The sequence below is a fragment of the Astyanax mexicanus genome, chromosome 17 (assembly GCF_023375975.1).
Source record: "Astyanax mexicanus isolate ESR-SI-001 chromosome 17, AstMex3_surface, whole genome shotgun sequence".
In the NCBI taxonomy this organism is placed as follows: domain Eukaryota; kingdom Metazoa; phylum Chordata; class Actinopteri; order Characiformes; family Acestrorhamphidae; genus Astyanax; species Astyanax mexicanus.
This window is the reverse complement of record NC_064424.1, coordinates 15,687,550-15,702,756: the sequence shown is the minus strand read 5'-3', so window position 1 is coordinate 15,702,756 and position 15,207 is coordinate 15,687,550. Positions and strand designations below refer to the sequence as shown.

The window sequence follows — 15,207 nt, the reverse complement described above, 5'->3', positions numbered from 1 at the left end:
AAAACACTATAAACAGTTCCAGTCAAAATTCAGACACACCTCTTCTTATTCAATGTGTTTTCTTTTTTTTAATGATTTTCTATATTGTAAATTTACTATTGAAGATATTAAAGCTATAGAGGAACATGTGGAATTATTTAGAAAACAAAAAACACAAGAAACCATGTGGTGCAGCGCCGAGTGGTCCAGCAGTCTAAAGTGCTGCCACTATGAGAGGGAGGTCGCAGGTTCGAACCCCCGCTCATGCAGCTTTGCCATCAAGCTGCCGGTGCTCAGAGGTAGCACAATTGGCCATGCTCCCTCCAGGTGGGTAGATGGCGCTCTTTCCCCACATCACTCCTAGGGTGATGTCTGCAGCACAAGCCGGCTGTGAGCTGATGTATCAGAACCGAGTCGCTGCGCTTTCCTCCAAGCGTGCTGGCTACTCAGCAATGAAGCGGTGTCTGGCTTCACATGTATCGGAGGAAGCATGTGTTAGTCTTCACCCTCCTGGTGTGTTGGGGCATTACTAGTATTAGGGGGAGTCCTAATAAGTGGGTTGGGTAATTGGCCGTGTAAATTGGGGAGAAAATGGGAAAAATTTAAAATAAAATGATAAAAAAAGAAACCATATGGTGATAATGTAGCAGTATTCTGTCTTGAATGCAGTATATTGTTTACTGTGAGTATTTTGTTGTGTATTTGTTGTTGTTTAGCTCCGCAGTTTATATGCAGGCATTAAATATTCTGCACTTTGATAATGTAGTAGATGTTTTTATCACATTTTTTTGTATGTTACATGGTATGTGAAATTCTTTTAAGTAGCCACATTTAGCTTTGATGACAGATTTTCACACTCTTTGCATTTTAATCTCAGTGTCTTGTTGAGGTAGAATTCCCTGGAAAAAAAATTTTTTAGCATCTTGAAAGAAGGAGTTCCTGGAGGTGCTGAACAATAGTTGCTACTTTCCTTCACGCTGTGAAGCTCCAACTCACCCCAAATCAACTCAAATCACCATCTTAGTTGGGTTTAGATCATGGGATTGTGTAGGAAAAAAAACATTTTTTGTTTGCTACATAATTCCATATGTGTCCCTTTACTGTTTATATGGCTTTAATATTAATATTCTACAATGTAGAAAATAAATTAAACACAGAAATAAAGAACTACCCTCATTGTAAAAAAAACAAAGCTTAAAATTGTTCTTCTTAATATGGTTTTTAAGTCAGCTGAACAAGAAATATTGAATTGCACCATAGACTATAGCAAACTAATTATTACCTGAACTAAATTAAGTTTCTTGTTAAAACTTAGCCTAGCAAAATTATTTGTGTTTTTCAAAATTTACAAATTGTAGCTGAACCCTAGTTGTGTCCAAGCCAACTACCCTGCACTACTGCACATGCTCAGTTTGACTCTTTAGTTAAACGGGGTCTACTAAGCAATTATGCAGGGGTTTTCACCTGATGTTGGTCACTCTGTTTGTATATTGGGCGTGTCCTCCCACCTCTCACTCACCATCAGTGTGTAGTCATTCTCCACAGGCTGAGTTATTTCAGGATTTATCTGTGTTATATTATATTTAACTGTCTGGTCTCAGTGTTGAAGGCTATATGAGCAAGTTACTATGTTTTGTATTGCTCAGTGTGACTATATGCTGGCTGAGTCCAGCTGATTATATTTGCATTATCACAATGATTATATGACAGATTTAACAGATATGTAATAGTAATTAATTAATAATCATTTGCTGACTTAAATTAGCAAAAAATAAAGTGTTTTAGTCAGCAGAACTTACCAAGCACATTTCATGAAACTTAAATAAGGCCAACTAACAACACAAAGTAAAATTTTAAGTTGATTATCTGTTACAATTAATTACCTGAACTAAACTGAACTAAGTTCTAGTTGGCACAACTGGTCTGTTTTTTTTCTCTCAAAAGTTTGAGTTGGCTGCAAAACTCAAAAATCTAGTGCAGTAAATTGCCTTGAAATTTTCCCTTAATGTTTTCTCAATGTTTTCATTTCTACAGCACTTTTAAGCTCTGACCTCACATACATTTACAGCAAATTCACCCACTAAAATAAATACATTGTTGATAAAATGACAGCATTTTACAGTACGTAGTATGTAGTTCTTGTACTCCTACTGGAACTGTACTCATAAATGTCCATGTATTCTGGAATTAAATGTCCATGTATTCTGGAATTAGAGCTATTTAACAGTGTTATTTTTATAATTACATAATCCTCATGTCAAAAGTAAAGGAAGGGTTAGTTGTTTGCCTGGAAGTCTGGAATTTCAGACCCTTTGTGTGGTAAGACGCTTCCCCCTTTATTTATAAAAGAGAACAAGAAAAAAAAAGTTTTGGCCTCTAATGTCTTTACCACAGGCCCCTGAGTGGGCCAAAAATAGGAAATGTAATTAGCCTTTGGAGGAGAGAGTGTTTCTGCCGTGAGGGTCACAGCAGGGGTCTGAGTTTCATAATCAATTAGGGTCGGAAGGAGCCAGCAATAAAAAAGTGTCAATCCTTTCTTTTTAAAGGGTGGAGAGAAGCTACTGTGTTTACTAAAGGATGTTTTATACTCCAGCTTCATTCAGGGGTCCATTTAACATCCTTGGTTCGTTCAGTAAAATCTGGACAATTCATCTGTAGAGTAAAATGTACGTGTAGAAAGGAGCAGATCTTAACGCATCAGAACCCAGACACATTTCTGAATATAATCTGATACATTTAGTAAGCAGCTCATTTCTGTTTGTTTTGGCCACAGGACTGTAAAAATGTTTGAGATTAAAATCATGATGTAACATAAATTACAATAATTAACTAACTATGATTAGCATTGTGTCCTAGAACTCAGGTCATAAGTAGTAATCTGGAATGTAAATCATTCAATCAAAGCTCTTGAATGGTTAACTGTTTGGAACAGACCTGTGGAAGCATAAATCATCACTGTCCAATGATAAAACAAGTATCTCAATGTTTATTGATTTTTAGTTTTTAGATTTAGATTTTAGATTTTTAGTTTACCACATAATTTAAACAAACAAGCTGTCCAATGTTTCTTGATGAACGGACCAATAAAAATACAAAACTTTTTTTTTTAAAGAAGCTCCAGCACTAACAGAGGTCACTTATATTCTGTAAATAAGGTCAAATGAAATAACACACATTCAAACACACTTTCCTGCGATGCTCTCTGGATGTTTAGTGTATGTCACTCAGAAACTCAAAGAGATTTTAGTGCTGTAATGAACTTTCCACAGCTTTAGCTTTTAGCCTAGCCAAATCTGCTGATATTCTTTGGATTGGGCTTTCTGAGATCTTAACTAAAAAAACAATCTGATAAAATGCCTTCTGGTGTGCATGGTTCATCTGAGACAGTTCTGTCTTATAAGAAAAGAAGGAAGGGGTGGTATCTGTGTGCAGAAAAAGCTGTAGCGACGAGGCCTGAATTCTCATAGAAAGCAGAGTTTGGGGGTGATGTTCTGAAGTAAAGTGAGGAAAGGCTTTTGCCTATGGGCTGGTTGTATATCAATTTTGGAGATATATCCTCCTAGGACCTGGCGTCCACATGTGTGGACATCACATTTTTGGTTGCCTAAACCACAACACTAAATTTTGCTCTACATGGGCCTGGTGTCCTCTTATGAGGCCATTATACTGTCACCTAGTGATGGCTGAAGAGTAACCGTGTTATAGTTACAATTTTGTTCAGGAATGTAAATGAACATTAACCACAGTAAATGTTTTTTTTTTTTTACTTTGTTATGTCTTTCTGGTTTGCACTTCATTGTGTTTATCGAAATATAAAACTAAAGTCCTCATATGTGGACATTTTTCTTAGAATCTACATCATGTAGAAGGATTTTTGTTTACACTAACCAGGTATCAATGAGCCCAAATAGCAAAGATAAATAAAAAATGCATGCCATGCAAGAGTTTCAGGTTTCAGGAGAGTATATAATCTTAGTATAGAATCTTGAGATTTTGAAACTGGGTCGTTTTAAAGCTCTGTTTTGATTGTGCCTACAGTGTATAAGGTTCCTCATCCAACTATGCCAAGAAAAGTACAGATTTTCATTCTAGGCCACATTAAAATGATCAGCCAACAATTTGTAATGAGTCTAACAGAAATGCTGTCCATAAAAAAAAAACATTCTTTCAGATTGTCAGACAGACTGAATTAGGTCTTTTAACAAACAACATAAAAAGAATGAATTTCTACATATTCATTTCCCTGTACTTCTTTAAATGCCCTCACTCACCTCGAAACTTACACGTCATACCAGTGCTTATTTAAGACAATGGTGGCCAGATGTGAAGACACAGCTGTCAAGAAGTTGAGAATATTCATTGTTCTGTTGTCAAAACTACTAACATGTGAGTTTCTCTCTCAGCCAAGAGAAGTTCCAGCAGCCTTAAGTGGAAGTCACTCGCGCTAAACAAAGGATTTCCTTTAAGCAGAACAGTGGGTTCCATTTTATGACGCCATTATTTATTGATTGGCGTCTTGTTTCTGCTCTGCTTAAACATTTCGTTTGTTTTTTTTCTATGCATATATTTTTTTGTTCCAGTGTTTCTGGCATTGCTTGTGACAGGAAGCAAGTCAGCATGCAAAACAAAATCTTAATTGTTTTACATTCTGCGCCTGAAGTGCGGGTTATCTGTGCCAATGTGTCTTTTAGGACGAGAGACAAGGTCCTTCTTCCTTTTGGTGGAGACGACCTGTCCTCCCAGTGGGTATATCCTGAACGAATGGCCAAAATTAAATATTAAGAGTGATTTCCTTTTTGTTTCGTTCTTTGACTACTTCATTGTTCGCACTCTTAATTTATTGGAATGAAAGTCTCCACGTGAACATCTTCACCCATGTTATCTAACCTTCCTGCCAGTGTGGCTGAATGAGCATTCAGCCTTGGCTCTAAGTGGGTTGCTTTGGTTGGAGAGGGCTTTGTTTTAAGTAGAACTTCCCACTGACGCAAAACAAATGACAATAGCTCTTGGTTGGCCAGAGTTATTTTAGGGCTCGTAAGAAAGGTGGGCCTTCTTGCCTTGTTGGAAAGCTGATTGAAAACCACCCCCCTCCCCTCCCTCCTCACACCCTGTGTGTTTATTAATGATACCGGTTGCATGCATCTCCCTGTCAGGACATGGATGAGACGCTGCTATGCTTCGTAAACACACTTATGTCCTTTGTCCATCTCATCCTTCCCATGCTACACCATGGAGGCGTTGGCAGACAAACACAGGCATTTTAACCCAGGCATTTTAAAGTTTCTCGCCAGGTTGGATTGGGAATTGACCCTCAAGTGCGTCAAGAGGTACACACTGTTTACGACAACATTCCACTGACGTGTGTGAATTCAGGGTTCATGCCAGGTTTGTTCATAACATACAGTTTATTCACCCATGAGTAATACTGTCGAGAGCACTGCAAACACAACAGTATTATTTATGTGTGAATACACTGTATATTATGAATATATATTGTATATATATATAAAGTATTTTAACCTGTATACCAAAATAAAACAATGCAATAATTGCACTGAGAAAGATTTTTTCAAGCATTTGAAACATTTTATTGTAGATATTTTAGTACAATTACATAATTACAGGCAAATACAAACATTTGAATAGTGTTTAAAATAAGCATTGTTTGGTTCAGTATTTAAATTTAAATGTTACACAGAAAAAAAATGTTAAGAACACATTTTATATTTATTTGCTCAATTTAAGATGTTGAGGAAATAAACCATAATACAACAAAAAAATCACATACATAATGAAATGCAATATGCTGTTTCAAGCCAATCTTTATAGCTTTTTCCCAATTTGTTAAAATAAGCAAATAAACATGAATTGTGCACTCAAGTGTGCAGATGTAAAAATGCTGCTTTATTTACTCTTAAAAAAAAGATCAACAAACAGTGTAGTTTATCCAGGGTTCCCAAACTTATGCATACCTCTGGACATAAATGAAGAAATATATGAGCCATATATGCAAAATCGTTACATTGCCATCTCTGCTATTTCATGAGATTTAACTAGCTTACTGTAGCTTCAAGCTTATTTTACTTCATAGCCTTAAAGATCTAGACGTAATCCTCATGTTATCCAAGTAAGTCTAACAGAAATGCTTTCATGTATATGTACTAAATAATGCAATGCAATTTGCTGTTTAAGCCATTATTTACATCATTTCATATCATTATTTACTCGAGGTTTGGCCTCTGGTCATTCCTTCAGTCTGTTTTTGCATACTGATGAAGCTCTTTCAAGTGCTGATTAATTTTTGCTGTGGAGAAAAGGGAAAGATGAATCAATAGAAATATTGATAGTATAGTAAACTCATAATTGCATTATACTAGACTAATGTCTTTGTGTGCCAGAATCTGTCCGGAACCACACTGGCCTTACCTGTTATGTCACCTCCAGTTATTGGTTTTACTCCTCCGAATGGGGACCCTCCACTTGGGTTAGATCCAAAAGTACCTAACGATGGTGATCCCAGCCCAGGGTTTGAGCCCAGCCCAAGGTTTGAGCCCAGCCCAGGGTTTGAGCCCAGCCCAGGGTTTGAGCCCAGCCCAGGGTTTGAACCCAGCCCAGGGTTTGAGCCCAGCCCTGGAGAACTCATGCCTGTTCCAAAAGATGAAGCTCCAGGTCTCATGAATGGGATGGTTGGTGTCCTGGGGAATGGCGGGGTCTGAAATAAAAAAAATATTTAGATAAAATTAACCATAAGAGAAACAATGTTTTAAAATTTCTGTTGGTTAATAAAATAAAAATGCCCACCTTACAAACAGACAATGAAGCATTTAGGTTGTTGACTTTGTCGTTCAGCATTTTAATCTCAATGTTCTTCACCGACAGTGAATTCTCCAGAAGATTCGTATTTGCGTTTAGTTTTCTGATGTCCAGCAGGAGATGTTCCACCTCTTTGTCATTGTTTTGTTGGGTTTGCTTGAGAATCTTCTTGTTCCCCTCAATGATCTCACTGCGGTTGCGGATGCACCAGCTAGTATCCTCATTTAGACGTTTGTTCTCTGTGAGGCATTTGGCATTTTCGCCGACAGTCTGGGTGATCTGGCTCCCCACTTTGTCTAGGTACAACTGAAGCTTGTTCTCCACCTCGGATGAGAGGCTGCTGCAGTTTGCACGGATTTTCTCCAGCTGAAGACTCTGCTTCTCACATGTCAGCTGGAAGGAAATGTGCTTCGAGAACAAATCGTCAACCCTTTTGAGAAATTCCTTGGTGACATCGGGAATCCCTTGTAAGGACTTAATGAAGTCCTCCTTACACTTCTTCTCGTATATGTCGAGCCTCTCCTCAAGTAAGGCTTTTTCCCGCCGAAGTTCAATTGCTTCCAACCGATATCTGATGAGGTCTTTCTGAGTGTTCTCTAACTCGAGTTTGGCGACGTGCATTTGCTCTGTGAAGTTGGCCCTGAGTAGTTTCTGCAACTCCTCAGTTTGCTTCAAACGATGTTCCAAATATTTGTCGTTGGCTAATAGAAAAATAGAAGAAAATAGATAACAAACATTATGAAACATAGAGCATAGTTTTGGAATAACATAGTTACTCATACATCTAACCTAAATCTAATCTTCTTATCCTCTTGAATACCCCCCTGGACAAGGTGCTGGTCTACCACATCTAGAGAGCAAATTAGCATGGCCAATTCACCTTTGACGTACATTTTTAAAAGTTAGGCATAAACCTCACATGGACACAAGGAGAACACACAGACAGTGAGCCCAGGTATTGCATGTGATACTCGCAGCATCAGTGTAGTGCCCATCATTGCAATACTACGTCCAATATCCTGAATTAATTTAACTCTAGTTAGGCGATTCCACAGGACCTGACTCCACCTAAACCTGACCTATTAGAACCCTTTGTGCCCAATCCTGTTCCACAAACTCCACACTTTTCTCATGGAGCCAACACCTATAGAGCCCAATTGAATCCAAGGTCTGTTTCACCATCATCCGATCTATATCCAATATCCAATGTCTACAGTATATGAGTGCATTTGATGAACTGGGTCTAGGGAAGCTTAACCCTGCACTACTCATATTCCACTTGATTCTACTGGAATAAGTCTTGACTAAGTGACAGCAAACCCATTGAAAGTGTTCGAGTCTGAACATGTAAAGAAGAAGAAGGTCAAGCCATACTTGAACAAGGCACCCCATTGGATCTCTTCGCCTCACACTCAGCCTGTGGAATGCAAAACACATGCAAAGACCACTGCAGTCATACTTTTTTAAAACAAATTTAAAACTTTTAATTATCTCATAAATTGCTATTTGAATGGTCAGTAACTGCAAATATTTTTGAGAAGTATACTTTTACTTTTACAATTTCCCAATGCATTACTGTAGGGATTATGTTAATTCTATTATTGTAACAATTTGTCACATTTCATACCAATATCTTATCTTCAATAAATAAAAACTCCTAAATATCTAATGTGCCATATGTCAGTGACCTTATGAGCATCTATTTATGGTATGCTGAACATTACAGAGTATTGATAACTGACAAAGAACACAGCTTACCAATTTCGTTCTCATGCTGTTGAAAGAAAGGTTTAAATAGTCGGCTTGTCTGCGTATGTAGGTAATGTTATTCTCACACAGCTTCTTCGTAGCAAGAGTGAGGTTCAGTTGCAGACTTAGGTTCTTCTCCTTGGCTCTGAGAGCGACGTTTTCCAATGAGAGTCTGCTATAACTTTGTTCAAGCTCCTGGATTCTCTTCTCCTCCACCGTCTGCTGAGGTTCTCCATAAACCAGAAAGAGCACCAGGCTGACAATGATGAGAGACTGGATCAGTGAGGAGAAAAATAAGACTATTCTCATATAATAACCGCAGCTCCTCTCCTTCGATTTGTGCAGGTTCTTGGCTGCCAGCCCCATTTTGGTGTGTGAGTAGCCACTGTTATACATGGCTACATAAAAGTGGGCACTTCAACCTGAAAAGTTCCTTGTAGAACAGAAAAGCAGTTAAAAACACACTTTATGGGGTAGGTCTTGTAAGTGTGGTAGCTTTTATACTGGGGCATCTCCTCCCCTTGTTTCCTGGCCCTTCCCCTACATGAGCCCCTAAAGGATAGGTCTGTTGCCTTGAAAATCTTAGAACTGTGAAGTATGTGCCTTTAATTCCTCCACAATCATCAAAAAAATAAAAGTAGATTTTTTAATTCTCACATTCTGCTTTTGTATTCATTTTAATGCATTTATTTTACTGTCATTGCACAATAAAATTTATAGAATACTATAACCATTAGTTGTAGAAATCCAGTCCTACCAAATGTATAACACATTAATGTAAAAACAGAAGTATATTGCAACTTTTTCAACTGATTGAAACTGTTACCCTGTTCATTTTCTCTTGAACTGGTCTCTTCCAGAGAAAACTCTTGTTACACACCCTGATCAGTCAATACAAATGTGCAACATCCAGCATTTATATCTCTCTACTGTAGTTATTGTTTATTCTAATTTGAATTTATTTTGGGTCTAGTTTTTGGTTACAGAGAGGACTAGAAGTCATTTACATTATCCATACCATATTTAAAATTAATTATAGCCAAATACAAAAATACAGATGAATAGAGGAATATGAGAGAAGATTATAATAAAACAGTGATGGCAGGGATCTCTGTAGGTTTGGACTCTAGTGATGAAGATAAGGTCATTTATTTTAGAAAGAGTCAGAGAATGAGGGTAGTTGAGAAGATGAGGAGAAGGAGAAGGAGAAGAAAGAAAAAGAAGAGCTATCTCAAATGTCCTAAAAAGCCATTGTCTTTTAGTACAAGCATTGTCTCAGACTTTTGAGCCAGCTCCTCACCCTCCTCTGGACGTTTCTATAATGTTTGTTCATGTTTTGTTTATGTTTCATGTTCAGTGTTTATACATTTATGTACACAACTCAATATCGTTACTGTCCAATGAAAATCAAGTATCTCCATTTTGTCGATTTTTAGTGTACTACATAATTTAATCATAAAAACTGACTTATTTACTTTGTCACAATTTCTTGATGAATGGACCAATAGATAACTTCCAAATATACCTGAAATAAACTCTTTTTACATTGAATTTCACTGAAAGTTAAGAAGCTTTTTGTTACGCCCTCGCCAGGTTTTCCTCTGTTGTCTGTCACGTTCACGTTTTCTCATTGTGTATTACGCCACGTCATTGCTCTTTCTATGTTTATGTGTTCTTACGTTCTTGTTTACTTCTAGTTTATATTTTGTCACGTTTATTCCTAGTCTTGTTATTTTCCTTGTTTGTACATATCCACGTATTTATCCTTGTATATATTCCCTAGCCCTGTTTGTTATCTGTTTAGCTTAGTTACCTTTAGTTTTTCCCTGTTTGTTTATGTACATATTTATATTCGTTATTTCCCTGTTTGTTTACGTGTTTATTTGCTATTTGTTATTTATTAAAGTCATGTCTTACCCGCTCAAACGTCCGCCTCCCGTCTCATCCCAGCGTGACACTTTTTTTCTCTCTTGTAAACATCTTTGTTTTGGAGATTCAAACTTTTTAATTATCAGTGTAAATTCAAACATACAATATAAATCCATTAAATATTATTCATTGTGATATATATATTTTTTATGTTTTTTTATTGCAAACCTTTATTATGTTGCTTATTTTAAGAACATTCCTGGAACATAATTTTTGTTTAAATAATGCTATGAATACCTTTATAGCAATTACACCAATCACAGCAATCACAAAAAAAAACACCTTGTTCCACCATGGCAACAAACATTACATTACATTTGTCAGACGCGTTTGTCCAAAGCGACTTACAATAGTCAAGTACAAAAGCAATAGAAGTTAAAGGTAAAACATTTTTAGAACAAACCCGTAATCCTTTATTACTACTACTACTAACTGAGGTTTAGTGGCAGATTTTTTTTTTGTTACTATAATTTTTTTTACTGAAATGATCATATACAAAAATATTCCAGCATATAAAAAATGAGGACTGTTTATTAGCAATAACCTGGTGATATGATACATAATGTGATACAGTGCTTATGTTACAGTATATTCATATTTTCGGAAAACTATCATTTTATAAAAAACATAATTTGTTTAAAATAGGGGTAAAAGAAAAGTATTTTTATACTGTCAGAACAGTGGGATCTGACTGTCTGCTACGAATCTCTTTAATGAATTTTTTATTCAGAAATCAAGCATATTTCTTTTAAGAATATAATATTGCAAAACATAATAATGGGATATGATGAATTTATATTTTTTTACACCCCTAATAAAAAAGTATGTTGAGAAACCGCATGGTCCTCATATACCTACAATATACCTAAATTTGCAGCTAAACCCTAAACAGACACATCTGGCTGATGTTTTTCGTTGCTTGGTTGAGCACTGGTGGGTGTGCACATGTGATCACTGTTTACAGATATCAAGCCTTTATTTATAAATGGACCCTATCATATTTGCCATGTTCCACAGTTGGCTGAAATAAACTTGATAAAATCACACACGTGTCAAACTCTGTGGTCCTACTATAAACACTTCATCAGAACAATAAAGCACTCTTATACAACCGCTGATTAAGATCATCTCATTGTTTTACATTTTGGATCTGATGATGCCATGGATTCCTCTGGGTTTCTACATCAGAAAAGTCAAATTCCTCAATTTTATTTGTTTCTGGCAGAACTTTTACAGTCCATTACTCAGCCACTGACGCTATATATTGGCGTGGGACAAACTGTCCCAGGTGTTGTTAACTGCTCCCGCAGCTCTGTGATGAGTTTTGTTGTTTGATTTGTGACCTCACACAGATCCAGACAGCTTACAGCTCTGGCTCCTGTCTGGCAGAACGGATGTAAATCTCCGATGCCAGTAAGCTGAAAGGATGCGAATATAAAAATAAACATCCTTTACGTCCACTGTCTTGCTGGAGAACAGTTTTTTTTTTGCAGTCAGCATTTTATATGGGAACGCCTTGCTTGAAATCCTGTCTTGGACAAGATTATATCGCCACAGGCTCGGACAAAGTCTGTGCTTTTCTTTAAATGTATTACAACCCCAGATCAAAAGTTGTAATGTTTTGTAAAAAGTAAATAAATATATTTTAAAATAGAATGCAATTATTTACAAATTTTAAAAACAGAACACATATCAGATGACATTTCACTATTCCATTAAATATATAAACTAATATAGAACTTTATAGCAGCAGCAGGGCAATGTCTACTATTGTGTAGCAAATGCTGGAGTTCATGATGTGATTTCCAGTCCAGAATCATGTCTATTTTTACATTTTATTGTGCACAGGGATGGGCACAATTAATATATTTAATTAATTTTCTTCATGAAATGGTAAAATGTATCACTTTTAAAATTGGATAAATATTCCATATTATATTGTGAATAAAAGATTTCCAATGCATTGCTTTCTGTTTTTTTTTTTTTTTTTTTTTGCTTATGATTTTGGAGAACTGTGCCCAGGTCATCATCCAGGCCTTCTAAGATAAGTAGGATATTCCTGACCTGCACTGAAAAGTGGCTAAACTGTGAGTTGGAGATAACTGTGCTAGTGATGTATTGTGATATATTAATATAGATTATAATTAAGTGAATGAGTAGAATTTATTTTACAGACGTTTCATCACTAATCTACGGTGGCCCTGAAGTGCAAAACAAATTAACATGTCAGAAAACAAAATTACAAAAACTAAAACACATTTACAAAACTTAAAACAAATTTACAAGACGCAAAACACTTTTACAAATACTGAAACACTTTTACAAACGCTGAAAAACTTTTACAAACGCTGAAACACTTTTACAAACGCTGAAACACTTTTACAAACTGAGATTTCTGACGGAAAGGGAGGGTCTAACACACAGGAAGTGCTTGATGCGGACCCTCCTTGTCAGTCAAGCTGCGTTACGATGAGAGAGTTGAGTTATGAACACCAAACTATGTTTTGTGGCACGTATTTTAGCAGCAGCAGTAAATACTTAAACTATCCCTGTCCTGTTGCTACCCCCGCCGCGGGGTTCACCTAATGCCCGGCGGCCATCAGCCACTGCCCCCGCCGCGGGGTTCAGCTAATACCCCAGGGGTTCAGCCACTGCCCCGCGGTTATCAGCCACTGCCCCCACCGCGGGGTTCACCTAATACCCCGGGGGTTCAGCCACTGCCCCTCGGTTATCAGTCACTGCCCCCGCCGCGGGGTTCAGCTAATGCCCGGCGGCCATCAGCCACTGCCCCCCGGTTATCAGCCACTGCCCCCGCCGCGGGGTTCTCCTAATACCCCGGGGGTTCAGCCACTGCCCCGCGGTTATCAGCCACTGCCCCCGCCACGGGGTTCACCTAATACACCGGGGGTTCAGCCACTTCCCCGCGGTTATCAGCCACTGCCCCCGCCGCGGGGTTCAGCCACTGCCCCCCGCGGCGGGGGCAGTGGCTGATGGCCGCGTGGCATTAGCTGAACCCCCGGGGTATTAGGTGAACCCCGCGGCGGGGGCAGTGGCTGATGGCCGCGTGGCATTAGCTGAACCCCCGGGGTATTAGGAGAACCCCGCGGCGGGGGTAGCAACAGGACAGGGATAGTTTAAGTATTTACTGCTGCTGCTAAAATACGTGCCACAAAACATAGTTTAGTGTCCATAACTCCACTCTCTCATCGTAACGCAGCTTGACTGACAAGGAGGGTCCGCATCAAGCACTTCCTGTGTGTTAGACCCTCCCTTTCCGTCAGAAATCGCAGTTTGTAAAAGTGTTTTAGCGTTTGTAAAAGTGTTTCAGCGTTTGTAAAAGTGTTTTAGTGCTGGTAAAAGTGTTTCAGCATTTGTAAAAGTGTTTCAGTGCTGGGAAAAGTGTTTTGCGTCTTGTAAATTTGTTTTAAGTTTTGTAAATGTGTTTTAGTTTTTGTAATTTTGTTTTCTGACATGTTAATTTGTTTTGCACTTCAGGGCCACCGTACTAATCTAAGAGAATCATATTTAATCCCAAACCCTCCCCTCTACCTCTCCTCTCTACCCCTCCTCTACCTCTCTACCTCCTCCCTCCTCCCCTCCTACAGTGGCCGAGAAAGCCCAACGCAGTGCAAATTGAAAAGCGCTGCAAAAGCACAAAACACATCCATCAAAATTACAACACAGGCGCAGCAAATAGAAAAACGCGCTGCAACTAGAAAAACGCGCTGCAAATAGAAAAACGCGCTGCAAATAGAACCACAACACAACGGAAGTGAGTCACAACACAACGGAATTTTCCCGGGGGACCTTAAAAGATACTGTACCAGCTAAGCTGCGTCTTCAGTAACGTCTCGGACTTCACTATGTGTACAAAGGACAATAAGTGGCAAACAAGGCGTTTTGTGAAGCAGAACTTTTAATAATATGCACACAACCGTGGTAATCACAGGTAATAAACATAACTTACTTTTCAGAAGCTTGTTTGCCACTTATTGTCCTTTGTATACAGCTGGTACAGCATCTTTTAAGGTCCCCCGGGAAAATTCCGTTGTGTTGTGACTCACTTCCGTTGTGTTGTGGTTCTATTTGCAGCGCGTTTTTCTTTTTGCAGCGCGTTTTTCTATTTGCTGCGCCTGTGTTGTAATTTTGATGGATGTGTTTTGTGCTTTTGCAGCGCTTTTCAATTTGCACTGCGCTGGGCTTTCTCGGCCACCGTACACCGTACAAACCCAATACAAACACTGTGAGAAAATGGAATGATCGATATCTGCGATAACAGAGATAAAGTCTCTTTTATCTCTTATATGCTCTTATTTATTTATCAGGAGTGTAACAATGAAACTTTGGACAGCATCTCCTCTATCCAGCATACAAATAAAAGACAATGTAAAAAACAAAGCTTAAAATATGACTTGTTTAGAATGGATCAACTGTGTTTGTGGCAGACAGTGTTATCATGACACTCGAATCTCTGACTTACCAATTTTCTACTCCAATACAATTCTCCAGTGCATCCCGTGTGATACTGAATATAAAAATGACTGGACAAATTGAGTTGAATTATTAGACAAAAATAAACAACAGAAAATAAACAATTTTAAAAGAGTTAAAGTAAGAGAGACAGAGAGAGAGAGTTCAGAGATCACTTCAGTTTCTAAATCAGTTTCTCTGATGTTGCTATATATTTGTATATATTTGAGTAAAATTAACATTGTTGTTTTATTCTATAAAGTACAT

At 37.9% G+C, this 15,207-nt stretch overlaps 1 protein-coding gene across 1 annotated transcript; it reads right to left on the bottom strand.

The window, feature by feature from the left end:
* Positions 1-5,591: 5,591 nt before the first annotated feature.
* On the bottom strand, positions 5,592-9,035 carry plvapa (plasmalemma vesicle associated protein a). Its single transcript, XM_007244517.4, has 5 exons — positions 8,551-9,035; positions 8,167-8,209; positions 6,781-7,493; positions 6,406-6,691; positions 5,592-6,283 (listed from the first exon to the last, which is right to left on the bottom strand). The coding sequence occupies exons 1-5, from the start codon at positions 8,935-8,937 to the stop codon at positions 6,231-6,233; spliced, it is 1,482 nt and encodes a 493-aa protein (XP_007244579.3). The 5' UTR covers positions 8,938-9,035; the 3' UTR covers positions 5,592-6,230.
* Between the last annotated feature and the right edge of the window lie 6,172 nt (positions 9,036-15,207).

Coding starts and splice junctions, on each gene's coding strand:
- plvapa (XM_007244517.4), bottom strand. CDS start 8,937: ATGTATAACAGTGGCTACTCACACACCAAAATGGGGCTGGCAGCCAAG. Junction 7,494..8,166: donor CAATGGGGTGCCTTGTTCAA/GTATGGCTTGAC, acceptor TTTTTCTATTAG/CCAACGACAAATATTTGGAA. Junction 6,692..6,780: donor CTTCATTGTCTGTTTGTAAG/GTGGGCATTTTT, acceptor TTTTTATTTCAG/ACCCCGCCATTCCCCAGGAC.